Source organism: Heterocephalus glaber, unplaced genomic scaffold, assembly GCF_053883595.1.
Source record: "Heterocephalus glaber isolate CG9 unplaced genomic scaffold, H.glaber_assembly_v1.0 deba00000594, whole genome shotgun sequence".
Classification (NCBI taxonomy): Eukaryota; Metazoa; Chordata; class Mammalia; order Rodentia; family Bathyergidae; genus Heterocephalus; species Heterocephalus glaber.
The window spans coordinates 2,844,602-2,872,209 of record NW_028258151.1 but is presented as its reverse complement, the minus strand read 5'-3'; the positions used below and the strand labels follow the sequence as shown (position 1 = coordinate 2,872,209).

Sequence of the window (27,608 nt, the reverse complement as noted above, 5' to 3'; positions counted from 1 at the left end):
AGAATATGAGGACAAAAGCACGTAAATATAAGAATTACGTGGAGCCTTCAGCCCCCCACCCAGCCCCGACTGAGAAGGGAGATGAAATCCGCAGGTGCATCCATCCTGGGAAGCTGGTGCTGCTCAGGACAGCCAGGATGTGAAATCAAGATGTGCACATTAATTCAAGGAGAACTGGGTTTTTATACATGGCTGACATGGAAAGAGATGAAGGGGAGAAATAAATGAGGGCAAATTACAAGTTATAGCACAGAGTTTAGTATTTATGAGGAAAGTGCAAGGGAGGAAAGGCAAGAATTGAGTTAGAAAAAAAAAAGAAGCCAAAGAGACTTGAGTGGATGTGTGAGCTGAAGTATTTATTTAAGGAGACAGGAGGCACGTGAAGGACAGGGGAGGCTCCCCGACAGGAAGTAAGGCCAGTAGGAAAGCCTCCAGCATACAACATATTTTATTCAGTTAGCCCCAGTTACTGGGTATAAAATGTTTAATTAATTCAGGAAGTTTGTGATATAAAAGCTTATCTAGATTTTCTCCATGAACACACTTTTTATCTTGTTTCCTCATTTCTGGCAATATTTTCCTATATTCATTCCCAGAATGCACTTGTTAAATAATTCTGAAAATTTTAGATTTTAGGTTTCCACGATGACAGAATAACTGCCTTATAATAGGGTAGAGTTTTTTACAAAGGCTACAGCCCTAGATGTCCTTTAACTGCTTTGCTTAAAGTTAAGAATGCGACTATCGTCAGCACATTAGTCATTCACCTTTCATTGAGTAATGAAAGTGTTGAATGCATGGTGTGTATAAAGGGAAAAAGCTAAGCTGTTGCTATGGAGTAAGAGGGGACAAAGGGAGGTGCCATGGTTCGAAAACACTTGAGGATCTGAAATCTAGTTTGAATCTTGGATTGTGCTGTAGTCCTATTGGTTTATTTTTCTCAAAAATCATAGGTGTAAGAGAGAAGTCAGTAGTTGTTTTGAATCACTGAAACACTGGTATGCATTAGCTTATCATCGTGCCTGCCCTGGGCCTGTTCAGCACACAATCCATTCTCCACTCCTTCTCTCTTCATGACTCTGGGTTAATCACTGACTTCACCTGGACGCAGCCAGTAGGAGCACTGCCAGGAGACTGGGGGCTGGGGAGAAGCCAGAGACCCAGGAGAATTCGACTTGCTCCTTCTGCTCTGGGCAGCACCCTGTGGCTGCAGTCCCCAGCCCAGCGCTGCCATCTCCCTTTCTGCAGCTTGGAAGCACTCTGGCTTCCTCTCAGGCCAAGCCCCTGCTTACTTCATGTCTCTGGGCTGCCTCTTAGCTCCTCCATCACTTGTCTTCTTGTGGAACTTTTACTCCAATGTAAATACATTAAGTGATTTCTATTGTCTGCCTGGCAAATCTTGCCTTAATTTCTCTTACAACCAAAACATTGTAGGAACTGATAATAAATAGTACATTACAAAATTATTTTATCTAAAACACAAAGTGTTGCTACTTTGGCTTTTCTATTTATGCACAATCTTAAATCTTACCTATGTTATCTGAAAATATTCTCAGAGCAGCCTGGCTCAGTTTATAAACAAGTGGACTGAGATACCATTCTAGGTTAAATTTTTACACACTTTTTTCTTGGGCATGAATTGGATAGCTTTCAACATAATGGTTTTGAATGGTAAATATTTTAGAGACAGTGTCACTTCCCTGGTGCCTCCCTTATGGCTGTGGTAAGGATCAAATTATATAATGTACATGAAAACCTTTTGAAAATTCTACAAAGTGCTTTGGATGTAAGGCTGAGGTATTATTGTCATTACTGCTATGCCTTGAATTTCTGTGGAGAAGCTTGAATGCCATATTAAATCGATATTTAGGATATTAGACAAAATGTGACAGCCTCACTTGGGAAATGGAAGACTGTCACTAAAATAAACCATTATAAAATTGACCATGTATAACATCAAATATATATTCCCCCCCCCATTGGATTTGGTGAAAGGATATGTTTTTGCTCATAAGTTAGGGAATTTTGGCTTTTATGTATGCATACCAAGAAAATTAGCTTGGATAAAAGTTCATTTTAGGCAATTAATTATTCACAGACTCCATTGACACAGCTATTTTTAATGGCTTTGCTCTGAAAGCTTTCTCCTTGTAAGAGAGTTCATTGCTCACCCTGTAATAGAAACTTTTAATGACAGTCATTGCCATTCATCCATCAGTGGAATTTATTACTTGCTATGAATCTCCTAGCATCTTGTCCGGCCTAATTTACAGTGACACAACACTGAAATAGCCCCTCTGAGAAATTATTCATCATTTTATAAGAATTCAATGTGGAAAGTGGCCTCTATGCCTGTACTCACTTCTCTGAGCAGCCTGATCCAGGGCTGCATGTTTTCACTTTTTAAATCATCCTAAAGAATTTCTCCCCCTCTCAGTGATAAGCCTGCCTGTCTCTAAATTGTCTTATTCTCTTGGCTCACTCAATCTATTTATAATGGTTTCTTTTGTGCATTTAGTTCCTTTGCTTATCCAGATTCTCCCAGAGTATTCTGGAGAAATGCAAGGAGAACAAAACAAAAGCAAAAGGTCACGTTCTTTTGAAATGTCTCTGTCTGCCATGCAGCACCCCTTCCATTGCCCATCAATGATTGTGTGAAGGTCTACTATTGTGCCATACCTTCGGCTAGAGGCTGGGAATATAAAAGTGATTATGATATGCATGGATCCTACCCATGGATAATAAACTCTGTGGAGAGACAGGCAATTGGCCATTAAACAAAACAAGAGTAATTTAAAAACAGTGTGCTTGCTTGGTGATATGGGATGTGAAAGGAAGACTCCATTCGATGTAGTGGCCTGGGAAACATTTGGAGGTGCTATATACTCTGTGAAATACAGGTGAAAGGGAACATGACTTGTGAGAAACTGGAGGGCAAGGGAATGTTTCAGGCCAAAGAAACTGCAATTGAAGAGTTCCTGAACTAGGCAAGAACTTGATATATACTCTTATATGATCAGAAAGCTTGTGTAGCTACAAGACAGCCTCTTGAAATGAAGAAAGAATAGCAAGAAGATTTGGCAGGGCCGATAGGACAGTGGAAGTACATGGGGGCTGTTAGGAAAAGACTGTTAGGATCACACGTCCATCCATCTGGCCAGCTAGCCCACCAATCTTCAGTTACCTTGGTGATAATGAGGAGGAAGGTTAAGGACCAGGAATTGTAGAAGGGATGGAGCAGAAAGCCAAAGAACTAGTAAAGGCTTCCTGACAAGAGATGCCAGTACCTTTTAGAGTGGCTAAAGTGTAGAAGGAAATGAGTGGGCAGATTGGGATTCACTTCAGAGAGCACAAGTCCTGAAGCCGTAATGTGGAGGATGAGGAACTGTAAAGTGAGTCCTAATTCTTTTGCTTGGCTAACTAGAGAGCCAACATACTCCATAGTGGGACAGACACCAGAAAGACAACAGCATTTGGATCTTAAAAGATGATATTAAAATCATTCGGATGAATTATGTTCCCCAGGTTAGTGCATGCGAAAGAAGAAGTGCAACTCAACATTTAGAAAGCAGGCCCTGCTCCACTGCTGGTGGGAGTGTAGACTGGTGCAAGCACTGTGGAAATCAGTATGGAGATACCTCAAAGAACTAGGACTGGAAGTCCCATTTGACCCCGCTATTCCACTGCTGGGGATCTTCCCCAAAGAATTAAAAGAATCATACCACAGTGATATATGTGCACCCATGTTCATAGCAGCACAGTTTGTGATAGCTAAAACTTGGAAACAGCCCAAATTCCCATCAACTGGAGACCAGATTAAAAAAATGTGGTTTTTTAATAAAATGGAGTACTACTCAGCCATAAAAAATGAGAAATTAGAGACATTTATAGCTAAGTGGATGCACATTGAGGCAATACTCTTAAGTGAAATAAATAGGACACACATGTGTAAATACCAAATAGTTTCTCTGGTGTGAGAAACTGAAAGTGTAAATAAGGACTAAATGTATAACAGGTCATGTGAAATAGGAAGAAAAGGGGCAAAGGGGAAGGAAGTGGGAGGGCTAAGGGAAAGGATAGAAGGAAATGGGATTAATATGAGAAAATGGAAAAATAGGAACAAAATCTTTGTAAATAGGGAGGGCTGGAGGGGTTGAAGGGAGGGCTGGGCAAAGGTGAAAAACAAGAACCAAGAGAGACTATGTAAAGGTGCAAATTTCCAATGATGAATGTCATTATATTGTATACCTAAAATGTACCAATGATTAGAATGAATAATCGATAATGTAAAATAGGAAGAAAAGGTCCAAAGGGGTAGGGGTAGTGGGAGGCACAGGGGAAAGGAAAGAAGGGAAAGGAAAAAATGATGAGAAATGGAAAAAATGGAAATAAAGTCTTTGTAAATAGGAAAGGGTGGAGGGCGTGAAGGGAGGGCTAGGAATGGGGAAAAAATAAGAACCAAGACACATTATATAAAGGTACAATTCCTAATGAGAAATGTAATTGTGTTGTATACCTACAATGTACCAATAAAAGAAAAAAAAATTTAGAAAGCAGGGATATGAAAAAGAAAACAAAACATCAAAAGAAACCTGAAAATGAGCTGCAGTAAATGAAAGGGAGGGAGAAAGAGGCTGAGAGATGGTGGCTGTTTCAGAGAGGAAGTGGTTCACTTCCAAAGGCTTTGAGTCCAGTAAGACAAGGATGACATGGAACTTGATATTTAACTAAATGGTGCTCATTAGAGGTCTTTAAAGAGAGAAATTTTAATGCAGTGTTAAGAACAGAATACAAGTTCTGGTGAGTTTTAAATGAGAAACCAGGAAGAAGAAATATCATCTATAATGACAAGAAGTTACTTGTTTCAAATTATTTGAGAAATAAGGGATATGCAGGCAGGAGAATTCATGCCATCATGAAATATTTTAATGTCCCACTGACTTAAATTTATGTGTGGCATTTTTTTACTTACCACCCAATCAGAAAAATTGTTAGAATCTGATCACTTTTTTTAGTTGGTTCCCATTTCTTAAGCATAGAACCATCCTTTCTAACCACTTTCATAACATTCCAGTAGCATTCCAGGGAGCTCAGAGGACGTTTGAATAAATGTATAAGCCCAGCATGACTTTCAGCTATCTTCAGTTCTTGAAAGACTTTCAAATACACGCCATGTTGAGCAAAAGATGAAACAGACCAAAGTGAACAGAAGTGGGCATTCTAGTTCTTCCTGTATAGTACACATTTCCCTGTGTTGGATACTTCTTTTAAATCAGCTAGATTTTGCTTTGAGAGAGTCACATCTGGAGGTGGCAAAGTCTGCTACTGTTTGTTACAGTAACATTATGCATAAACCATTTCCAATAATGATTTTTAAGCCATTTTACACAGCTTCTCTGGGAAAAAATATCTTCTTCAAAATACAACCGACATGTAAAAAGTAAATTGCTTGACCTTACTTTATGCTTAGAAAGCATCTCAGTCCCACTACTACCCATGTTGGGCTCCCTAGGTCATTCAGTGTTATGCTTGGTGAGTTTGAGGAGCAATCCTCAAAGGATCACAGGCATCTTGGCTGCAAAATATCATCCTGTGTCACCAAGCAGATGGTGAGAGACAGTGGAGAAGATACTGGATTTATCGTAAAAAGATCTGTGTTTGAGTCCCAGCTCTTTTGCTTACCTCCTATGTGAAGTGGGCAAGTGATTTTAACTTTTCTGGGCCTCTGACTGATTCATAAAGTGAGGATAATAAATATCTTCCCTGAACGTCCCCCAGAACATCTTGCATTCTCAAATGTGAAAGCACTTTACAGTCTCTAAATGGTTGAGACAGTCACTCAGTATTATGAAGACAGGGAGAAAGTTACTCAGAGTTCATCTCCTTTGGACTCTAAATGTCCGGCATATTTTTCTGTTCTCCAGTTTTTAAGACCTATTTGTTTTATTTCTATCTCTGTCTGCCTTCTCTATCTTTAGGCTCTTGCCATTAAAATCTGTTTACTTCAGTGTTTATCCCTTAGTCTAAGCCTTCAAGACTGCCAGTTCTGCTGTACCCTTATGTTAAAATTTAATTTTAATAAAAACAAATGTGTGTGCATGTGTGTGTGTGTGTGTGAGAGAGAGAGAGAGAGAGAGAGAGAGAGAGAGAGGGAGAGAGAGAAAACGCTATTTGTAGGATTGCAAGGATTGTATCTGTGTGTTATTTTTCTTTCATTGGTGAGACAAAATACCCGACACCCAAAGTTAAAGGGGAAAGGTTTATTAGCTCACAGTTTGTAGAGGTTTCAGTCCATAACCGGCTGGGCTGGCTCCAAGGCAGGGCAGCACATAGCAGAGGGGCATCACAAAGGAGAAACAGTTCATGGCACCCGCATGGTAGTAGAAGTAACAAGGGACTGTAAGATCTTCTGCCCCTTTTGTCTTACCCAGGCTACTATGGGTGGGTAAGACTCACGCCCTTAATCCTAGTGTCCTTGGGCCTAGCACTGCACCATGAATCAGCCACACACTCTAGATTCAGCCACCTCTGAAAAAGCCGGATGACTGCATGAGGCTTTGGGGGACCTCCAGACACAAGTCTTGACAGTATCCACTTCTTTTCCATATTCCACACTGACACAGGTGATTTCTGTGCTCAGGAGCACGGTCTCTATAGTATTCTTCTAGGTTCCCATCGTTTGCTCTTGCTCTTGTAATATGGACCCTTTAGCAATATGTACCTTTCATGTTTCCAATTCTTAGGCAACACAGCCTCGCCTTCTGAAATGATCAGGGCCACATATGGCTCATAGGGACTTTGGCAACAGGGAACTCCTCCACGCCTGCAGCAGAAGGGCCCCCAGTTCTTCTAGCTAACTGAACCTTTTAAATAAGTTCCACTATTTAATTTTCAAATGAAATGCAAATCTCATGACTCATTTCTTAATAATAATTGCTTAAAGCTAAATGTTTTCATACCTGAATTTTGCTGTATTAAAGAATTTTGTTGAATGTGTGTGTACCAAAGCTCCCCGCTGAGTCACGGTGCCAAGAAGGCAAAGCCTCCAAGAGCAGCATGGAGACGCTGACATTTAAACTGGCACAGTGCAGGGAAGAGCAGTGCAGTGTTTCGGAGCCTGACTTTTAAACAACAGAGTTGGATAACAATAGTAGCAGGGAGATGGCAAAGGAGGGCGGGGTTATGTCAGCAGGGGGCGTGTAGGGTGCTGCTGGAGAAAAGGAGCGAAGGAGATCAACATGCTGAGCTTCCACTGAATGAATCCATTTCTCCAATTCTCTCCTTGATTGTACTTAGAGGCTGGATTCTAATCTTAAGCAGCTTTACTAAAATAACTTTATTTCAGAACTTTCGTGGGGTTTTTTGGGTTTTTTTTTAAAAAGCCCTTTTTTTGACATAGCTCTCTCGGTTTATTGAAACACACTTTGAAGAGTAGTTCTGGGTTTACAGTGACAATTTTAACTTGACCTGAAGAAATTGTCATGGTTTTCAGTAAAGTACATGCAAGCTTTTCTGTCTCTCATGTTCAGCAGGTGCAGTGGAGAATGGAGTCTCTCACCTGTTTGGGTGACGTCCCATTAAGTCAGTGAGCCTGAGATCTAGTTTTAAATATTTATTTATTTTTCCTGTGTTTCATCCCCACTCTAAGAAAAAAATCAAAATTAAACAATGAAACTATGTCAGGAATTTGCTTTATTCTCTCCAAGTTTGGAGGGCTTTTGACACACGTGGCAGGCATCTCCCTCTATACCTCATCCATTGTGAGACCCCACAGGCTTCCTCAAGCAGATGCTAAGAATCCCTCCCTCGTGTTAATATTATAAAATTGTATCATCACACGAGATGGCATTAATTTCATTTTAATCATTTTTCCTGAGTCTAACAGGCCTCCTGCCTAATTACTTTATTTCATTAATGCATGTTTATCTGTAACTGGATTTGGAAACTGTTCAACAGATTGGAACCCACTGAAGAACTCTGTGAAGCATTTTGCTGGAGTGTGGAATATTTGTTATATGTGTAACAGAATTAGAATGAATAGTTTAATTCTCAGGGCTAGCAGTTAGAAGGACTTTCATATTGTGGAGGGGAAATGTATGAGCAAGATGTATACAAAGCTTGGAGCTTAGACAAAAGTCAAGTTGAATTGGTGCAAATAAAATCTGGGTATTGATTGCTGAGAGGTCTCCAGTTAGCTAGTTTATATTTCTGATAAAACTCTTAATCTTCTATGTCTGTAAAGTAAGAGTGAAATGTTTGTGTGAATTTTCACAGGAAACACCTCTCCTTACTGAAAACTAGGGTTAAGAAGTCAAGATTAAAAATATTCAATATTATTACATTCTTCAATTTTAAAGGAAGTTTGAGGAGAAAATGAAATAATAAATTTGGAATATTTTGAAATAAAAAAACAGAAAATGTGTCTTTTGTGAAAGAAAGACATATAATACAAATAAGCAGGATTATCTTTAATGAAAATAATGGTTTTCATTTTGTTTGAATGACTAAATATAACTTTCTTGATTTTCTCCTTCTTTTTAAAAAACTCCAACAGAGAAGAAAATCACGATATTCAGACCTTGACTTTGAGGTAAGTGTCCGTGAATTATTTTATAATGTTTTTAACTATTTGATCCAAAATCAATAATTACTTAATGTATTAATTGTGTGGCTATACGGGTCTCCTACTAAGTTTCATTAAATAAGTCAAATTTTAAATTTGAATCCATGCTGTATAGATGGCTGTAGACAAAACTGTTAAAGTTCTAATTCCTGTAAGTTATGCTGAGTTCCCCCAGATGGGGAAGGGCCTGTTTCATAAATGCTAAGATAGTGGTGCAGCTGACCTTGGCCAAGGCCGTCTGTCAGGAGGGTCAGAAGGAATGCCAGTGTCCTAACTTTTATACTTAAGAGTTTTCCTGGCTTCTCATCAGTGCCTACCTGGAGACCTCCTGTGAGGATGCTTAGGCTTGTTAGGGAGGCTTTGCTCTGTGCTCTTATTCTGGCAATTTAGTTTCTCTGCGGTACATTCAGATTTGCTTTTCCAGTAGGCAATGTTTGTTCAATGCACTCCTGTGCTTAGTAAATGTCTTTTCACAGATATAAACAAGATGAAGAGTTCCATTTTCCAGTTTACATTGAATTTATATTGGTGCTGTAATATTGATGTTAGAAGTTACTAAAATCATACCATTTAAGCAGCTTATGCTAAGCACAAAATTAGTGATGTTTAAGCATCACATAAAATGCACTTATGCTTCTTGATAATTGAATATGATTCATAGCCTGCTGACATAATAGGATATAATATAGTATAAATTTTGCCAGCATATTTGCACTCTTGTGATGCATACATTGAACTCAGTACTCTCAACTGATATTTCCAAAATTACAGAGCCCTCCTGGAACATGGAATTTCCTAATTCAATCATCTCATTTATGTAGATGACTGTTGTAGCTCTACAATGTACAGTGTGTATCAAAACTGAGACTTACTTGTTTTTATTGGCCACAATGGTGAACAATGGCTTTATCCTGAAGAGCCCAAGGGAAAAAAATTTCAGGAATAACTCAAACTAAAAGATACAAGGTAATAATTACAGAATCTGACATCACCGTTTAAGTAGCTTATGACACAGCTCCACTGTGGTAAATTGGCATGGAATATATATTTCATTGTGTCTACGTTTTTAGCATAAAAGTCTCAGTAATATCAATTCCAATGACGTTATTCAGTAATCTTCACTTTTATAAACTTCAGTGCCTTTTAAGGGACAGATACTTTAGGGCTCTTTTTTTTTTCTGTTAATGCTTTAGGTAGCCAAACATAGAGGACCATACATTGCGTGTGTGTGTGTGTGTGTGTGTGTGTGTGTGTGTGTGTGTGTGAGATTTCACAAAACAATAAATTATTATGTCACTATGAAGGAAAAGAAGTACAAATCAACCCACTGGGAATCAGTGACAAAATACACTAGAACCCCGGATCTAAAATGAAGCTTTGGTGCAACCATCAGTTATGTAATCACAGGCCCTGAAAGGAAATCTGATCACACTTTGTCACTGGGGGCATTAGAAAAACTGTTCTGTTTTCATTTTTTATCTGTTTTCTATGGCAACTGCTACCTCTTGCCTAGTATTCCACACAGTAAATCACAGTATTAACAAAATATTTGCTAACAGTGGAGAAATGTTGCCAAGCAAGAACCCAGACATGTGTTCTTTAACTGCTGTAGTTACTGCACACAACTCTAGGTGTTGGATCTATGCTTTCAGACATTACTGTTTGCTTGTCAACTGGTGCTGCCCCCTTTAGTCTCAAGTGCTATTACAGGGATGTGGCAGATACCTCATGGATTCTGTTCAGAACAATTGTTACCAGATTGCAACACTGAAACAATTTAAATTTGTGGATGGTCCTTGAAGAAGAGTCTAGGTCCCCATCCCCTTAAACCGAGGCTGAATTAACTGGATTTTTGTCGAGATTCCTGACATTCTTCTACACCCAGCTGGCTTTACCAGAAGATGACTAACTTGGACATTTTGCCAATGGTAGACTACTTTGTGGACCCCTGAAAGTGCCTTCCCTTCAGGCCTTAAACCTGACACACTCCCCAGAGGTTCCATGCAATAATAATATTCTGTCAACTCACATATTCATAAAACTCCTGTGGCTAATTAGTGTTAGACCTGGGAAAAAGCCCTTTAATGTAACAATCTTCAGGATAACTCAGCACTCCTAAGATAAATAGGGCAAATGCTAAACTAGTCTTAAAATGGTGAAATACTAATTCTTGCTTTCTGGAAATTATACAGAAACATTCAGTAGTGAAATTTCTATGCTCTGTTACCAAATGCCATACTGAAGTATGTTCCCAGCTTCGAGCAGAACTCCTGATTTATGGTGAATATTCCACAAATTTTTGTTGAGTGAATGATTTCTTCAAAAACTAAATTATTTTTCAATTCAGTTTGCTTTAACAAAGAATTGTCAACCACTGTGTCTAAGTCAAATCAGAACACAGTGTAGAGGACGAACAGATATGGAAGTGGCACTTCAAAGGTAGCCACATTTGACAAATATAACTGGAGGAGGTTATAAATGGCAGGTGGAAATTTCAGGAGGAGGAAAAGGCATGGGAGTTGGCTAATGTATGGTGTGCTCAAAAAACAAGATTCAAATCAAAATTCACTTAAGCAGGGCACAATGGGAGGAGAAATAAACCAAGAGATGTTAATATAAAATCTATGCCTTGCACCCCAGGAGGAGGAGCTTGCTACAAAAAGCTGTTATAATCTAAGCTTTAGAAAGATTAATGTGTCAATGATAGGGAGGATAGCTTGTGATAGGGTAAAAGAGGAAGTTGAAATACCAGTTGGCAGTGGCAAATCTAGGAAAGAAGTGATGAAGAAAGTAAGGAAAGAAGTAGGAGAAGTGGTAAAGCGACCCTGTCGAGGTAGAATCCAGGCATTTAGTACTTCACTGAGCATAGAGTGAAAGAACAGGAAAAATGATGACTCTGTATTTTGAGATTAAGTTTCTCTCAGCACCAGTAACAAAACCAGGGAAGCGGGGAATATCTCATCTAATTAAAATGAGTTCACTTTAATATATTGGTATTAAGGTGTCTAGGCAGGCTACTTAAATTACCTGTCGGGTTGAAACAGAGCTCAAGGGATTCCTATAAATACTTAATTTTTTAAATTTTCTCTTCCAGAAATACAGAGATTTATGACATTCTTCCATTGGAATTTGGTTCCATTTTAAACATTTTAGGATGATTTTTCTGAAATTTCTGACAAGCCCCTGACGCCGACTTAATTCATGCTTCCCCAGCTAGGGGACAGTGGTGGGGGCAGCAGGTAGAGAAAGCAAAGATGCAAACTAATTGTGGTCCATCTCCATGGGATTTCAATTTCCACTGGAAGAATTAGAGGAACCTAATCAAGTAAGATAAATTATGTTATATTAATTATCACTTCAAGTGCAGCTAAACCACAACACACAAGATAAACTTTTTACTAATTCCTAAATGTAAAATATAAGATTTCAAAAAAAACAGTCGTGCTCATAGTAGGCCCCTTCCTTCTTTGTCCTAGACTCCTAGCAATAGGTGCACCCTGTTAAGCCACTAGAAGACTTTTAGAAGGCACTTTGGAGGGCAAATTTTGAGCAACTGAGTTATAAGCTATATCCATTTTTGTATATCACTAAATTAAAACTGTTGCAAAATTATATATTTAGAGCCAAGTTTACTGTAGATTGACAATGACAGCATAAAAATATACTAGTCATTTGTTTGTTTTTCTTCAGACTCGTTGCTTGGTTGAAGGCTTACATATATTTGTATTCAAATAGAAACATATTTGAAACAGACACTACAGTCTCAGGCATTATCCATGGAGTCCCAGGTTCGGTCTTATGGTCACGTTGAAAGTCTAGGGAAGGACAGGAACCTAAGGCACTCCCCTCTTACAGTATGGTTTTGAGAATTAGTATTAATTCCTTCAATGTGCATTTCTTCGTTAAGAGAAGTTTTGACATTCACTTAAGACCAGTATTCAAAAGCCCGCTCTGGAGAGAGGACTCATGGAAAGCAGTAATGAAGAAGTAATCACAGGTTTATCCCAGTGGTATGGCAATGGCAGCATAGGTGTATAAAATTCTGAGGATGGAAAAGGTGATTTAGGCAAATTGGTTTCTAAAGTCCTTTTAGCACGAAAGTTTTAAGTTCTATATTCTAAGGTTCATGATGAAGAGATTCTCCAGAATTCGCTAACAATTTTTCTTAGCCTCAAGAGTCCATCTGTAGTAATATACATTTTATCTGTAATTCAGGCTTAAGCCCAACTCCATGGTTCACATCTGAATTTAAAAGTGAAAATTTCTAAACAGTTTGTCCCAAGCCCACCTATAGGTCCTTTGAAAACCACTTACATGGAAAATGAGGGTACACTGCATGAGGAGACAGGGCTCCTATCTGGGGCCATTAAAATGAACCCTCCTTGAGCTGGGGATTTAGCTCAGTGGCACCCTGTTTGCCTGGCAAGCGCAAGGTCCTGAGTTCAGTCCCTGGTACCAAAAAGAAAAAAAAAAAAATGAACCCTCCTTGAAAGGAGAAGACCTTTTGTATAATGTATAAATATATAATAGCCTTCCATGTCCAGGTGCTTTACTTACCTAGATACCTATGTTACCTCATTTATTTAATTTACCCAGCACACATTAATTAAGCACCTGTTGGGTACCAGGCACCATCCTGTGTCAGGAATACAACGATGAATGAGTCATTGCCTATGTGATAGATGTTCACACAATGTGACCAGCCCCTGCAGAGGTACTTGTAGTATCATGAGACTGTTTCAGGGTAGTCAATATCCATAGAGTTCACAGGCTTATTACAGAGGGTACCAACATATCCGAGACCCTTGGGTCTCATTTTCCTTCTCAACAGGGCATAATTACAAGGAGAATCTATTGGACACATGTGAGAAAGCATCCTGCAAAGAGTGTTGAGTTGGGATTCTGAAAGAATTTAGCTCTCTCACCCCTTGTAGGAGGTTGTGAAACTTAGCCTCTTTGAGCTGCAGTTCCTAAATCAGTAAAACGAAGATGATCAAGAGGATCGCTCCCACCTCCCAGGGCCATTGTAAGGATTAAGAAAGATAAGAAAGCTGTCATTTTAAGGGCTTCTTATCAGTGTAGTCCTATGATAAAGGCTTTAGATCCTTTTTTTTGTTTAAATCTTCAAAATAACTCTGTTTTTAAGTCTGATTGCTACATCTGAGACCAAAGGAAGATTGGATTTAATGTTTAGGACTACACTAATCAAAAGTGATAGGACTGAGATCTCAATATAAAATGTCCAGATCTAATGGACTTGGCATGTTTCGAGTATTTAAAGGGCCTCAGAGAGCTCCTAGGGCACAATATATACTCGTTCAGGTTTTTATATCCTCATTTTTCTCTAATATTTGAAATATATGAAAGTGCTTCACAACTTACCACTTTTTCTCTACTGTCAACAATTAAAGGGTTGAAAAGTCTACCTCTCTTGAATTACAAAATGTAAATAGAAGGAAAAGAGTCCTCTGAAATCAGCTTCTAAGATGAGAATATTTCCATGCCTTTAGGTTGGTAGTCTTCTTGGGGTGGGATTTCATACATAACTTCAAACAAACTGCTGTGTGATGTTAATCTGAATGGAGAGAAACATTATCATATACTTTCCTTTATTACAAAACATACCTACAATATTTAATGGGCATGGTAATGAAAGAAACCTGACTTGTATAGATATTGCCAACAAGAATATATCTTCATTTACGTAAATAGAAAACACACATGTGTTACCATTTTATCATCATCATTACAAGATTTTAGAAAACCCAGTTCTAAACTGAGTTTTCCACAGAAGTCAGTTTCTTTGAGAAACGGGACATTTAAATCACAAAAGAAAGAAAAATGTAAGCATAAATGTTAAAGTTAAGTTCCAAAAATAGTCACTGACATGGACAAATAAGATTTATAAGAATGAAAATATCTAAATGAATAAGACCATCCAAGGCAAATAAAAACTCATAGAAGTAAATAAATGAGGGGAACCTCATTTATTACTTAAACATAGCAAAGTTTTCATCCCAGAATATTTCTGGGTTGGAAACTATGCAATGTTCAGCATGAAAGCATTGTTCTTATCAGTGGAGACTGGCTCATTGTAAAGGCTGGAACACATACTGGAGCCTATGAACAAAGGGAATTGCATATGAAACACCAAACTGAGCCCCTGTCAGAGACGGGACCCAGGTGACCACTCTAATGTGTTACTTCTGCCAGAATCCCAGGTGATCGTTTCTATGGTGATTTCCAGCAATGCCTACTTGACAGTTTTAAATTAGAATGATTATCTGGCATGAGGATAGATTTTTGATTGTTTTTTGAAGTAGGAAAGGCTCCATATTTCAGCGTCCAAATTTTTCATTTGCTTCCATATTCATTTTAGGACCCTGGAGCTTTATAATTTGGAATAGCTTTCATGAACCTATGTGAGTGAAATACTTCAAAATGCTTCTTGGTTATATAACATTGGTAACAATTATAACTTTTTATTTTTCTGTATAATTTTTAATATGTCTTAGTGATCCAATTCCTCAAAGTAAAATCCATCCAATTCAAAATCAGTACTGCTTATTTGATCAGAATATGATCATTAAACTTCTAATCAGTTCACGTATCTCCCTTTCCAGTGGGACATAGTCGACCCTTGCTTTGTATCTTAAATGTACTTCATATAATAGTGGTTATTTGGCTGCAAAAAAAAATTTATGAAGAGACTTTGCTAACAAACGAAAGAACTTTGTTGGAAGGATATGGAATAATTTAGCTCTTAGCCAGGGACAGTAGGAACTTTGACTGGCATTTCCAGGAACATAGAAAATGAAATCACCCCCCCCCAAAAAAACAAAGTCAAGATCCTCTCACAAGATGAAGGTCAAATGAAGGCTGCACAGAAAACAAAACCAGATGCCTGTCTCAAACTATGGGTACTTGCCATTGATATCAGATATCTCAGAAAATCTTATTGAAGAGAGGGAATTCAGGCATACAACTAAAAATTGAACTGGACATCCTCTGAATTATAGAAAATGGAAGAGCGAACAGACAAAAAAGATCATGGAATAACTAAGTTAAGAATTTTCAACTCAAATTCATGCATGTAAAAATTTGTGGACTGCCTTATTTGCATTTATCATAACAATTTATAACTCCCATAGCAGAATCAGGTTTTCTTTATCACAGCTATAGATTTCTTTTTATTTGAATTACTATGCAGCAAATTCCCGTGTCCTGTTAGACTTTAAGCTACTAGAGGGCAGTAACTTAATCATATTTTTCATTATTGTTACCCTGATATGTGGCAGAATATTGAGTGTTAACAAATATATATTAAATGACATGTGAAAGATCCCTAGAGAAATGTCAGCAGGGGGATCATTCCCAGTGCACCATAAGAGAAACCATGTAGTAAGAAGTATCTCACTCTATGTAGTAATCTCCTTACTATGAAAATACAATTTGTTTGTTAGAGGCAGAGCCAGTATCTAACAATAGCCCTTTTTAAAGTATGCCTTGTGACCAAAAAAAAAAAATCTATATTTTACTAAGCATCTCAGGACCTGGTACAGCAGGGAAGTTCCAATCTCCCTGGAGACAGAATGTACTGAGTTACATTTGCCAGCTACAGTGGCTACAGTGTCACCAGTTCTCTCCATTGACTCGCTTACTTGAACCCTCCTGCTCATACATCTCCACCAGCCCTCAGCAGTCAAATTAGGTTCCCCCAGTGTTTCTTTGTAAGTCCTGAAAATCTGCTTCATGTACTCTACTCAAAACTGAGGGGAAGTTGATCATTCTATAATTGCTTGCCATGTTTCATGGCCCCATCATTAGTAATGTTCCCATGTTCATTTCCTCAACCACCTGACTCAACAGCCAACTCTTAAGAAACAAAGGGAGCAAAGACAGAAATTGATCGTTGCAAGACTTAAAATGGCAGAATTCTCTTGCTTAATGTAGGCTAGGGAAAATAGAAGAAATTAGCCTGATAGTGGACATAGTCATTAAATATAGGAAATTAAAAATTGCATAGGAGAGAACAGGCTTTTGTAATATGTTATAGATTCACTTTGCCTTTTTCTTTTGCTCTGTTTTCCTTCAAGAAAGTAAAGTATTCTCTAAAAACATCTTTTTATAAGAAAATCAAACATTATGATCTTCTTCCAAAGATATATTTCTTTTTGAAAACAAATCCTTACTTTCAAAAACATTTGTTAATTAAAGCAATGGACCAAATGTTCAAATCATAGCTTAGCTTTCATATACCTATGCAAACCACATGAGCAAATGGTGAGTTATGAAGGATATGTTTTAAAATGCTGTAAAATCTTATGCAAACAAGAAGGTATAGTCTTGGATAATTATCAAAATGCTAATCATAACTTTACAAAATCAAAATTGACAAAGACATTTTCTCCTGTAAAACAGCACTTGTAAATACAAGAAACTTACTATATAGCTCTTCGTTAATGCTCTCTTAAATACTCAGCCCATGGTACTTACCCCAAGATCGTTTTTATTTATGATTCCATGTGTTGAGTCATAATGAAGTTGGCAGAAAACAATGTATCCAGGGATGAAGAGCATGACATATTTGTATCTGTGATTTTAGAAGCCCATAACCACACACCTTATGCTGTGAACCTTAATTGTTAAGATTCCGTACCACCTCATAAACAACTATATGAAACCTCTGGGTCAGATTTTACTTCTGCAAGTTCAATCATTATTCACATGGAAGCTGCAAGGTTTTAGATCCAACCTATATTTCAGATACTTTAGTGCCTTGAGTCAGCCTTAATGGCAGGGGCTGGGATTCTATACCCGCTTTAGTACAGCCAGGTAGGATTTTAGTGTTTATAGAAATAAAACATAAAAAAAGTAATATTTCCCATGATGAGCATCCGGGAATCAGGTTCTTTACAATTCCAAATTTTTAAAACATGTTCAAAATATTATTATAACAATTTTTGTGAAACAGATTAAACTTTGGAGGGATGGAAATCTTCTCCAGGAATGACTGCTACATTTTTAATGTACCCACAAGAAATAAAACTAATTTTTTGGTAATCTTGTAGGTAGAAAAAACAAAGCCTATTCTTCCTTTTCAAGAAATGATGAGTAAGAAACAAGGATTTGGTGCATGTTGTTCCCATTTGTGTTATCTTTTGGGGCTCCAGTTCCTGCCACATTTGATTTTTCTTTATTATCAAATGAAACCATTAGACCTCTTCTTAAAAATATACATGTCAAATTAAGCCTGAGAACCACCCTGTCCTCTTTTGCAGAAGGTCATGCATACAAGGAAGAGGCATATGGAGCTGTTTCAGGAGCTAAATCAGAAATTTCAGACTTTGGACAGATTTCGGGACATACCAAATACAAGCAGTATGGTGAGTTCACCCTACTCCATCATTGCGTATTGCCCAAGAGACCCCTGGAAGCCAGAAGCTCTTAATCCTCTTGAGGACACAAGACCAGCATAGGTAGAAGAAACAATAAGCCCCCAAAATGTACTTCAGAAAGGTTACTAAGAGACACCTGGGGAGTGACAGAGTCTCTGAGAATTTATTCATAGGTCCAATTCTCTAATTTGTAAGTTTTAATTAAAATTAGTTATATATTAAAATGTGTTGGCTTCATCTGGCTAGTCTATTAACAGAGTTAAAGTTTGGTTCATTAAAATATCCGAATAGTTGGCTAATTTATTTCCATTTTCATTTGAATTCCTGCCATTTTAAGGCCATAAAATGTAATTATCTTGTAAATATAAATTTGTCCACCTGACATCAAAGTGGTAGGTTTTTAATCTCCAAGAGAATCACATGTTCTGTGGTAAGAGTTTTGGTACACACATCAGCATCAGGGATTTTTGTTGTTGATTCTATTGTAACCATTCTCCTCTCATTCATTTACACTACTATATGCATCGCTTTCAAGCCTCACAGGAATTTCAAAAGCAAGGAGCAGGCAAAGAAGCTGAGGTTCAGCCAAAAGAGATGGGGGGCACCGCCCTGTCCCACCAACTGGGCTTCACTCAGGATGCAGTGCTCTTTGCCCACACTTTGCAGCCCTTAGGGCGGTTGTCGTCTTCCACAAAGCAAGGAAGGGAAGGAGGGAGGGGAAGGGAAGGGATGTATATATGTTACGCTAAAGTGCATGATGTTGAATCCAACTGTAGTGATTCATCCATCTGAATTTATTTTTATTATTAATTTTATTGGTATATTTTAGGTATAAATATGACATTCATCATTGGAAATTTGCACCTTTACATAATCTCTCTTGGTTCTTATTTTTTCCTCCTTCCCCTGCCCTCCCTTCAATCCCTCCATCCCTCCCTATTTACAAAGACCTTGTTTCCATTTTTTCATTTTCTCATATTAATTCCATTCCCTTCTTTCCTTTCTCCTACCACTCATACTTCCCTTCCCCTTTGCCCTTTTTCTTCCTATTTCACATTATCTATTATATCTTTTAGTCCTTATTTATATTTTCAATTTCTCACACTAGAGAAACTATTTGGTATTTACACATGTGTGTCCTATTTATTTCACTTAAGAGTATCGCCTCAATGTGCATCCATTTAGCTATAAATGTGTCTAAATTCTCATTCTTTATGGTTGAGTAGTACTCATTTTATAAAAAAAAAAACACATTTTCTTTATCCAGTCTCCAGTTGATGAGCAATTGGCCTGCTTCCAAGTTTTAGCTATTACAAATTGTGCTGCTATGAACATGGGTGTACATATATCACTGTGGTATGATTCTTTTAATTCTTTGGGAAAGATACCCAGCAGGGGAATAGCTGGGTCAAATGGGACTTCTAGTACTAGCTCTTTGAGGTTTCTCCATACTAAGTTCCACAGTGGTTGCACCAGTCTACACTCCCACCAGCAGTGGAGCAGTATTCCTCTTTCCCCACAGCCCCACCAGCATTTATTATTCGTTGATTTCATGATGGCAGCCATTCTTTCTGGGGTAAAGTGAAATCTCAGCATTGTTTTCATTTGCATCTCTCGAATGACCAGTGATTGTCTGTCTGAATTTTATGAGTCTTAACCCCAGCTTCCATTAGTGAAGTTAGCTTATGAAAAGCTGATGAGCAAAAAATTCCATTTCTTTACATTTTCCTTTTATTCCTCTGAGCACCAGCATGTTGCTGGTCATAGCAGGTTACCAGGAAATGTCTTCTGTGGATTTACTGCATGGCTCTGATATCCCAATCTGTGTTTGTTAAATGAAAGTCATAAAAATACTCCACACTTTAACTCTTAATTGGTCTCTAATAGCTCATGAGTCTGTCAATCTATTTTTCTCCTTAAAGCAGAACTCAGGCATTATTTATTTTCCCACACAATGCCTGAGCATATACCAGACCCATCGTGCATAATGAGTGTTTTTTTCTCATCTTTTCCTCCTAACATTAAGCCATCAGTTTTTAGCTAGCAGGCAAATGAGAATTACACCATTGAGATTAGGCCTAAACACATTAGCTACTTATTTTAGAATACTGAATGTTAACATTGAAATAAATTGGAGAAACTGCTTTTGTTTAAAAATAAAAAAGGAGAGGGTTTGTTTACAAATCTAAAAGGCTTTTGCAAGAGATACAGCTGGCTGACTGCTATAATATGATTGTAATTTCCCCTCGTTACACAGTCTGGGTATTAAATCATTAATGGCACAAATATCTCCATCTCAGTTTCCTGACAACCAAAGTAGGCTACTAATTAATGACACCACATCTCTGTGGCAGCCTCCCTTTTCTAGAGGAGATCTATAAATATTTACCATTTGGGAGGTTAGGAGTAGGGAGCGTAGAGTTGTCATTGCTACTTGACTATTGTCCTGAATATCTCAGAACAGGAAAAAAAATCAGAATTCATTTTTTGGTTTTAATTAATAATAAATATAGGATTTCATTATCGCTAATTCAATCACATAATTTGTAGTGCCACATTGTTAATGAAAAATTGCATAATTGGGTGGAGAAAGACATTTAAAATATCTCAAAGTATTCTTCCTTTTTGGTTCAGGGGCCTACTAATTCATAACACTTGATGATGGTAATTATCACAAATAATAGAATTTGGATAATCAAAAGAAAACCAAACTACCATTTAGTCCATTTTCCTCCTTCTAAGCAGGAAAACATCTAAATCACAGTAGCAGAGAATAAGCACTGTTAAGGGAAATGCAAGGAAGAAACTCTTTCACCTTTGGTGTCTCGCAAACCATCCACTGTCCAGATCCCTGGCCCCCAAGGAGCTTCTCCACATTCTAGCTTTCTAAAGTGGACGTACTTTCTTTTGGTGTGTCCCTAAATATTGGTAGGTTAGAAGAAGGAGTGCAAAGAATCAAGGGAGGAAACAGATGCAGAAGAAAGAGACAGAACACAACAGAAAAAGATGAAGAAAGAAAATGAATACAAGAGAAAAGGATGGTGGGTCGAGGGAGAATCAGTTAGCAGCTCCTGGACCCATAAATTATAAGGCCAGGCTGAGGCTGCCTGCCATGTGTTGGGGGCTCAGCACTCACCTGACAGTCTTTTTCTGCTGGTGCATTCTCAGACCAAATAAGCATTTTTGTAAGCTTCATGCATGTTGTCTTATAGTGAATTTATAATTATTAGGCTTTTAACACACAGACTTGTGTTTACATCTCCTCTGCTCTGTATTTGAGCTAAAACCACAGTCAGAAACCAACTACATCTATTCAGAATCTGATACTAACTGTCTCTGAATTTTCTAGCATTAGATTCAGGCATCTACTGAAGCCTTTCACGCCTCTGTAGCTCTCCACGCCCAAGCAGTGATAGCAGTGATTCCCGATGCGCTAGTTCCTTTCTCACTAATAGATGCTTTCCAAAATTCAGTGGTCATGTGCTGACAATAACACTCTTTGGAATTAGAATCTACTTATTTAGACAAACCTTAGAATTGGCCGTGTAATTTATGTGTCTATAGTGTTTGATCTTCAAAATTTAGGGGCCAGGGATTTAACTCAGTGGTTCTGGCTCCTGCCTTGCAAGCGCAAGATCCCAAGTTCAATTCCCGGTATCAAATAAATAAATAAATAAATAAATAATTGTAAAAAATAGGGGAATCACATCTGCTCCAGTAGGAGCCCGTATTTTTCAATGGAGCCCATGTCCTTCAAGCAGATGAACTAACACTTCCCACACTTTGAATCCTTTCAGGGTTCAAGTCATTGGACTTTCTGACAAACTGGATCCAAAAACCCCTCTAACAGCTCTTGTCTAAACAGGCAAGTCTGCTCTGGGACTTGGCTCAGCAGAACTGGTACAAGTGAACCTTTCAGCTGATGGCTGAGGATTCAGGTCACTCTTGTCCCCCAAACCTTCAATGATTCCCTGTTGCTTACAAAATAAATTCCAAATTCTATTCAAAACCCAGTCTTTCAATTCACCTTCTCCCTGTTTTTTTTTCTTTTTCTTTCTACTATTCTTTTTCATACCAGCTAAATTAAACAAGTCACTGTTCTCATTGCTTTCCCAACTCCACACTGGGGGTTTTTCAACTTTCCAGTGTGCCTGTTCAGCCACTAGACCTCCAGCCACATGTGTGTCCTCATGGTCATTCTCATTCTTCTAAGCCAAGCCAAATGTCCCCTTTCCGAGAAAGGATTGTACCCTTGCCATAAAAGAGAACTATCTCTCTATCCTCCCCTGAACTCCCTCTAGGACCCATTTTCCTGGATCTGAGATATGAGTATATCTTTTGTATTTGCATTTAACAATAAAGACCTTCTATTATAAGTGTGATTACTAGATAGTGAACATTTATAGGATTCTCCAGGTGTTATTCTAAAGCTTCTTACTCTTTCATAATTTTTGCAGTTCTACAAAGCAGATGTTAACCCACACATTTTGCCAGCTCCTTTGGCTCACAATGCAAAGCACAGTGCTATTTGCAGATATCCAAGTTGAGGTTCAGAGAACTCTAGTAAGTTGCTTAAGGTCACATTCATATGAAGTGGAGGAACTAGAATTTGGGTCTGCATGTATCAGGCTTTAAATCTTGACTTGCTTGGTGAACTCTGCTGCTGTTGTGTAACTGAATTATCACTTTATCCCTCCTAGTGCCTAATACAGTGCCCAGCACAGGGAAGCTGATAAATAAATACCTGCTGAAGGGAATCAGAGAAGGAGGGGGAAAGGAAGGATGGGGGAGGGGGAATGACAAGACTGTATGTAGTTCATGAGATATCAAGATGTTAGACTAAAGAAGTATTAATTCCCTGAGAATAGTCTAAAAGCTAACTTTTCATTATAACCATTAGCTGTTTTTTCTTTGATCTCATCAGTAGGAATAAAAAAATCTTGAAAACAACTAATACATTGAAGATTTTAGTGATTCACATTCTAGTTATGGTAACTACTTCTATACTTTGTGTCTCTAACCTGCAGCCTGAGATAATGTTGAATTTATTAAGTGGAATCCAGATAATAATTCAAGCACCTGTCTTGTTTTAATTGATAATTATTAATCGGTTGAAGGATAGAGTTGGGAAGGGGGAAGACACATTCAACATAACTTTCTATAGTGAAACATGAGAATACAATTGGAATATTAGATTTTTGAGCCATTTTAATATTCTTGAATAGAAATCAAAGCCTAATGGAAGTTAAAAGGTAGTGTTTTCCAAGAGGAAAACCTCTTTCGGGCTTGATCTATTTTGTTGGGATAAAATTAAAAGTAAAAAAAAATTAGTGAAGCAAGTTGAACTCTCTTGTGACAGTATTAATTGTAGTAAATCTCTGTATTGAATTAAAACCTGATCAACTTTTACTTAGCATTTCTTCTTTCAACAATATATAATATATAGCAATATAGAAATTAATAAATATAAATAACAATATATAAAATCAATACATAATTTAATATCCATCAGGTTACCCACTTTTGTGTTAGTGTTTTAGTTTAACTTTCGTTCCTATGGAGCTTTCAGACATGACCTACTTCTTATTCTTTAGTGATACTCAGCTTATTTTAACCCATTCAAATGCCATGCAGAAGTCAGAGAAAACAAAGGTGCTGTAACAACACATTCCTGTAATCCCGGCACTCAGGAGATGGAGGTGGGGAGACCACAAGTTCTCCCCGATCCGAGGCAACTTAGTAACTTAGTGAGATCCTGACTCAAATTAAATAAATAAAAAGGGCTGGGGATGTGGCTGAGTATGAAGGCCCTGGGTCAGTTCCCAGTACCACACCAAGGACAGACACGAATATGCTCGTTGCTAAATCTTACAGAATATTAAGTGAAAGCAACTCATGTATTTTGAGCATCTACAAGATGCCAATTCTTAGTGAAGTCACACCCAGACAAATCATGAGTCTTACATAATGAGGGGATGAGTGTGGTTGTTGGGCATTTTGAAAGCCCCCCTTGTGTTGCTTATGTCCCCACAAAACTGTGGTGCTTAGGGGAAGAATGAATTTTGCTAACTTCTACTGACATTTTACTTGATACCCAAAACAAAATGGCATCTGCTTTGCCTTCTGAGGTACTAAATCCCTTCCTTGCCTCTACAAAATTGTAGCATTACTCATAGATACTCTTCAGTTGGTCAATGGAAGAAAATTTGAAACAAGCTCTTGCAGCTGGCCACAATTTCACATCATCTCTGAATCACATAAACTGGATTAAGGTTACAAACATGCTCTCCTCCTGGAAACTTCAACAAGTAGCAGCACTAATCAGTGAATGTGTGACTGTCTTTCTCCTCTCTTTCCTCCAGGAAAACCCAGCACCAAACAAAAATCCATGGGACACTTTCAAAACCCCCAGTGAATACCAACATTACACCACAATCAATGTGTTAGACACAGAGGCAAAGGACGCTTTGGAACTGAGGCCAGCCGAGTGGGAAAAGTGTCTGAATTTGCCTTTGGATGTACAAGAGGGTGACTTTCAAACAGAAGTTTAAGAAGATTGCAATGAACCGAGGAAAAGACACGACATTTTACTGCATTGACACATGAGGCTGGGGACACCTGACATTACTATCTGGACAGTGTGACTGCCTGGGTCAGGACCTTCACTCGCCAGACGTCAGAGGTGTTTCGTCTGGTAATGCCTCGCCCGTCTGGCTAGTGGAGAGATGACCAGGTGTACAGTTTGACCCTCCTGTGTTGTAAGTACCCGTGGAATGGATTTGTAAGGTAATCTTTATAGATAAACCTCAAGCAACGATTCATGTTGTAACCGCTTCATATGGTTTAGTTTTCAAAAAACTTCACCATGAAGCACAATGTATATATTTATGCAGTTTTTAAAGTTTATAACAGTCTGTTTGGCCATTACTACACTTTTTACTTTATAATATAAAAGCAAAGTTTTTGTCATTAAATGAATGTTTGTTGAGCTACATTCTTCATTGCTTTAAATGCAATAAAGTAATAATCCCACTTTTATATGAATAATATATTTCACATCTTTATTATTGCAGTTTTCTCTAGAAAGCTCTGAGTAGCTTTCTCTGCTGCAGCTGTGTATAAAATATTTAAAATGTTGTATGGTGTAAATAAACTTTTGTCTACATATCAGTTTTTTAGTGCATTTTATTTTGGATTTGTTGAACAGAAATTTACATATTTATAAAGTTTTTTTTCAATACAGATACTGAAAATGTATTCACAGTTTTAATAGCATACTGTTATTACTCCTTTGAGGCTGATGATTTCTCAAATGTAATAATAGGTTTGTACAGTGCTTCTGTATTTTCTACTTAAACACTCTGGAACAATGTACCATGTAAATGGGGCTTGTCAGATATCTGCTGCCACAGTACTCTTACATAAACATTATGGGTTTTTTTCTATCTTGAGGCAAAAAGACAACTAGCAGAAAACAGTAAGCTACCATACAGAAAATAATACAGGGAAAATGTGTTAAGGAATTGAGTTTGTTGCATGTTCCAGAGAAAAGAAGAAACTATTCATACTACAGTGCTTCATGGCATAAAAAAATGAACTTATTCAGGATTTAAATCAATTGTATGTGTTTGTTCTTTAGCTGAAGGAGAGAGAAAGAGAGTGACTGCACTTGATAGAAAAAGCATCTGTTTGTCTCTGAAAGCGAAAGCCTGAAGATGAAGCCATTGCACACACACCCTAGTGTCCTCTCTGTGTAAAGGCCACTCTGGCACATGCTCCCTACCTACCTCAGGTGCACAATGGACAAAACATGCGGGGGTTGGGGAGGGTCAGCGATTTCCTGGCCCTTCCAAGGGCTGGAGGTGCTGTTTTCCATCAAGGCAGGTAAGGCAGGGGAGGGCAGATGGGGCCTCAGTGTCCCCAAGCTCTCCGTGGAGACCAGCTGCCCCTAAGCCTGAGCTGTGGCCTCCTGTGGGCTGCTGGGCACTCAGAGGCCTTGGGGCCCAGGATCGAAGGCTACCAATGGGGACAATGGTGCTTCAACACTGCAGGGCCTTTAGCTGAGCCTTAAACACTGCAGAGCTCAGGCTGAACTCCTGTAGAGACCTATCATGTGCTCGGTGTCAAATGTTCAAAGTATATTTTTAATCAGATTTTAAAAATAAATATGATACCATTATGCAAAGAGTATAACATAAGTAAAGAGCGATTTTTCAGTAAAATGAACTTCATGCTAATTACAATGTAATTGTATAGCTTACTGAATTTATAATATGGATTTTTGATGATAGGAATAATATGTGATAAATCTATATATACATGCACATATATGTACATTTGTGTGGTATAAATATTTAAATCCATACTTTTCAGTCCCATCTATAGCTATAAATGCAGACCACGTATGAAGTTTGCCATTCCAGGTTATAAAATCTTGGTATAAAAAACACACTAAGAATATGTTTGAAAACATAAATTCAGTATGTTTTTAAAAACCCTATAAATCCAGTATCTCTAATGTCTCTTCTAAATATTCACTGCCATAAAAGTACATTTCTCACTTTGAATTTTCTTTAGTTCTAGTGACTGAATATTAAGTTAATATGAGAAAGCTAACCAGAAATTGAATGCATAAAAATGTCAGGGCAGGTGCCAGGGTTACTGTAGGAAAGGATGCCAAATTGTGACAATGATGGGCCTCTGGGTTTTGTGTTTTAGTCTATAAGGAAAAAGGGCATATGGGTAAGTACCAAGGAATCATGATTTTAAGGAAGCCCTCTTTTAGTCTGCTTCGAAGTTTCCGTGGCGCACTCTCTCATACTCACTCTCCTGAAGCTAGGTTGCAGCTCTCCCCTTTGATGGGGGACTGTCTGGCAGTCTGCAAAGTTCCTTACTTAGCCCATTGAACTCACAAACTGTCAGCTTTTCTTTGCCCTTGGACTAGAAGTTCTTCCACTCCCTCCATGTCTAGATTTCATGCTTCAAAGTACAACTCAAAATTTCCTCTTCATGAAATTTTCCCCAATTTCACAAACTAAAATGATTTCTCCTGTGAACTCCTTTGGCACTGCTCTGTACCATTCTGAGGGCATTTCAATCTTCTGTCTTGGTACTTATACACATCCTGATGTCCCCTGGTGGACTGTAAGTGCCTGGAGGGCAGAATCCATGTCTGATCCATTTTGTATTTCTTAAGGGGCCCAGCACAATAATGTTCCCACAATAAAGGTTTGTTGAATTATTTGTGGAATTTATTTTTGCTTACAGTCATTTATATCAAGTGAAACACTGAAAAGTATTCATTGAGCGACTATCATGTATTTACTCCTATGTTAGGCAACTAGGCTGCTATCCAACCTCTGTTTTAAGTAGCTCATAATCTATTTGAGATATGACATATATGTGAACAAATAATATTATTTAAATATTAATAAATGCTTATTACCATACCTTTTCTCTTTCAGTCCTTAAGATTAACAATGAGCTTGGAGTTAATTATCCTAAAGAAACAGAGGCTCAGAAGAAGCTAAAAGACCCAACTGACTAAAGAGCACCATAAACAAACAACAGACCTAATGTTAGACCCT

The 27,608-nt window shown here is 38.0% G+C and overlaps 1 protein-coding gene across 5 annotated transcripts in view; it reads left to right on the top strand.

The window, feature by feature from the left end:
* Nucleotides 1-25,191, top strand: part of Adgrb3 (adhesion G protein-coupled receptor B3) — a 697,560-nt gene extending 672,369 nt beyond the window's left edge. For 3 of the 5 annotated variants that reach the window (XM_013072656.3, XM_004846114.4, XM_087204896.1), the window contains 3 exons: nucleotides 8,555-8,590; nucleotides 17,905-18,009; nucleotides 24,384-25,191. In XM_013072656.3, the coding sequence (XP_012928110.1) occupies nucleotides 8,555-8,590; nucleotides 17,905-18,009; nucleotides 24,384-24,572 (330 nt within the window). In that variant the 3' untranslated portion in view covers nucleotides 24,573-25,191. The remainder of the gene's footprint in view (nucleotides 1-8,554; nucleotides 8,591-17,904; nucleotides 18,010-24,383) is intronic. The other 2 variants (XM_013072655.3, XM_013072654.3) reach the window with 2 other exon arrangements.
* Nucleotides 25,192-27,608: the final 2,417 nt, after the last annotated feature.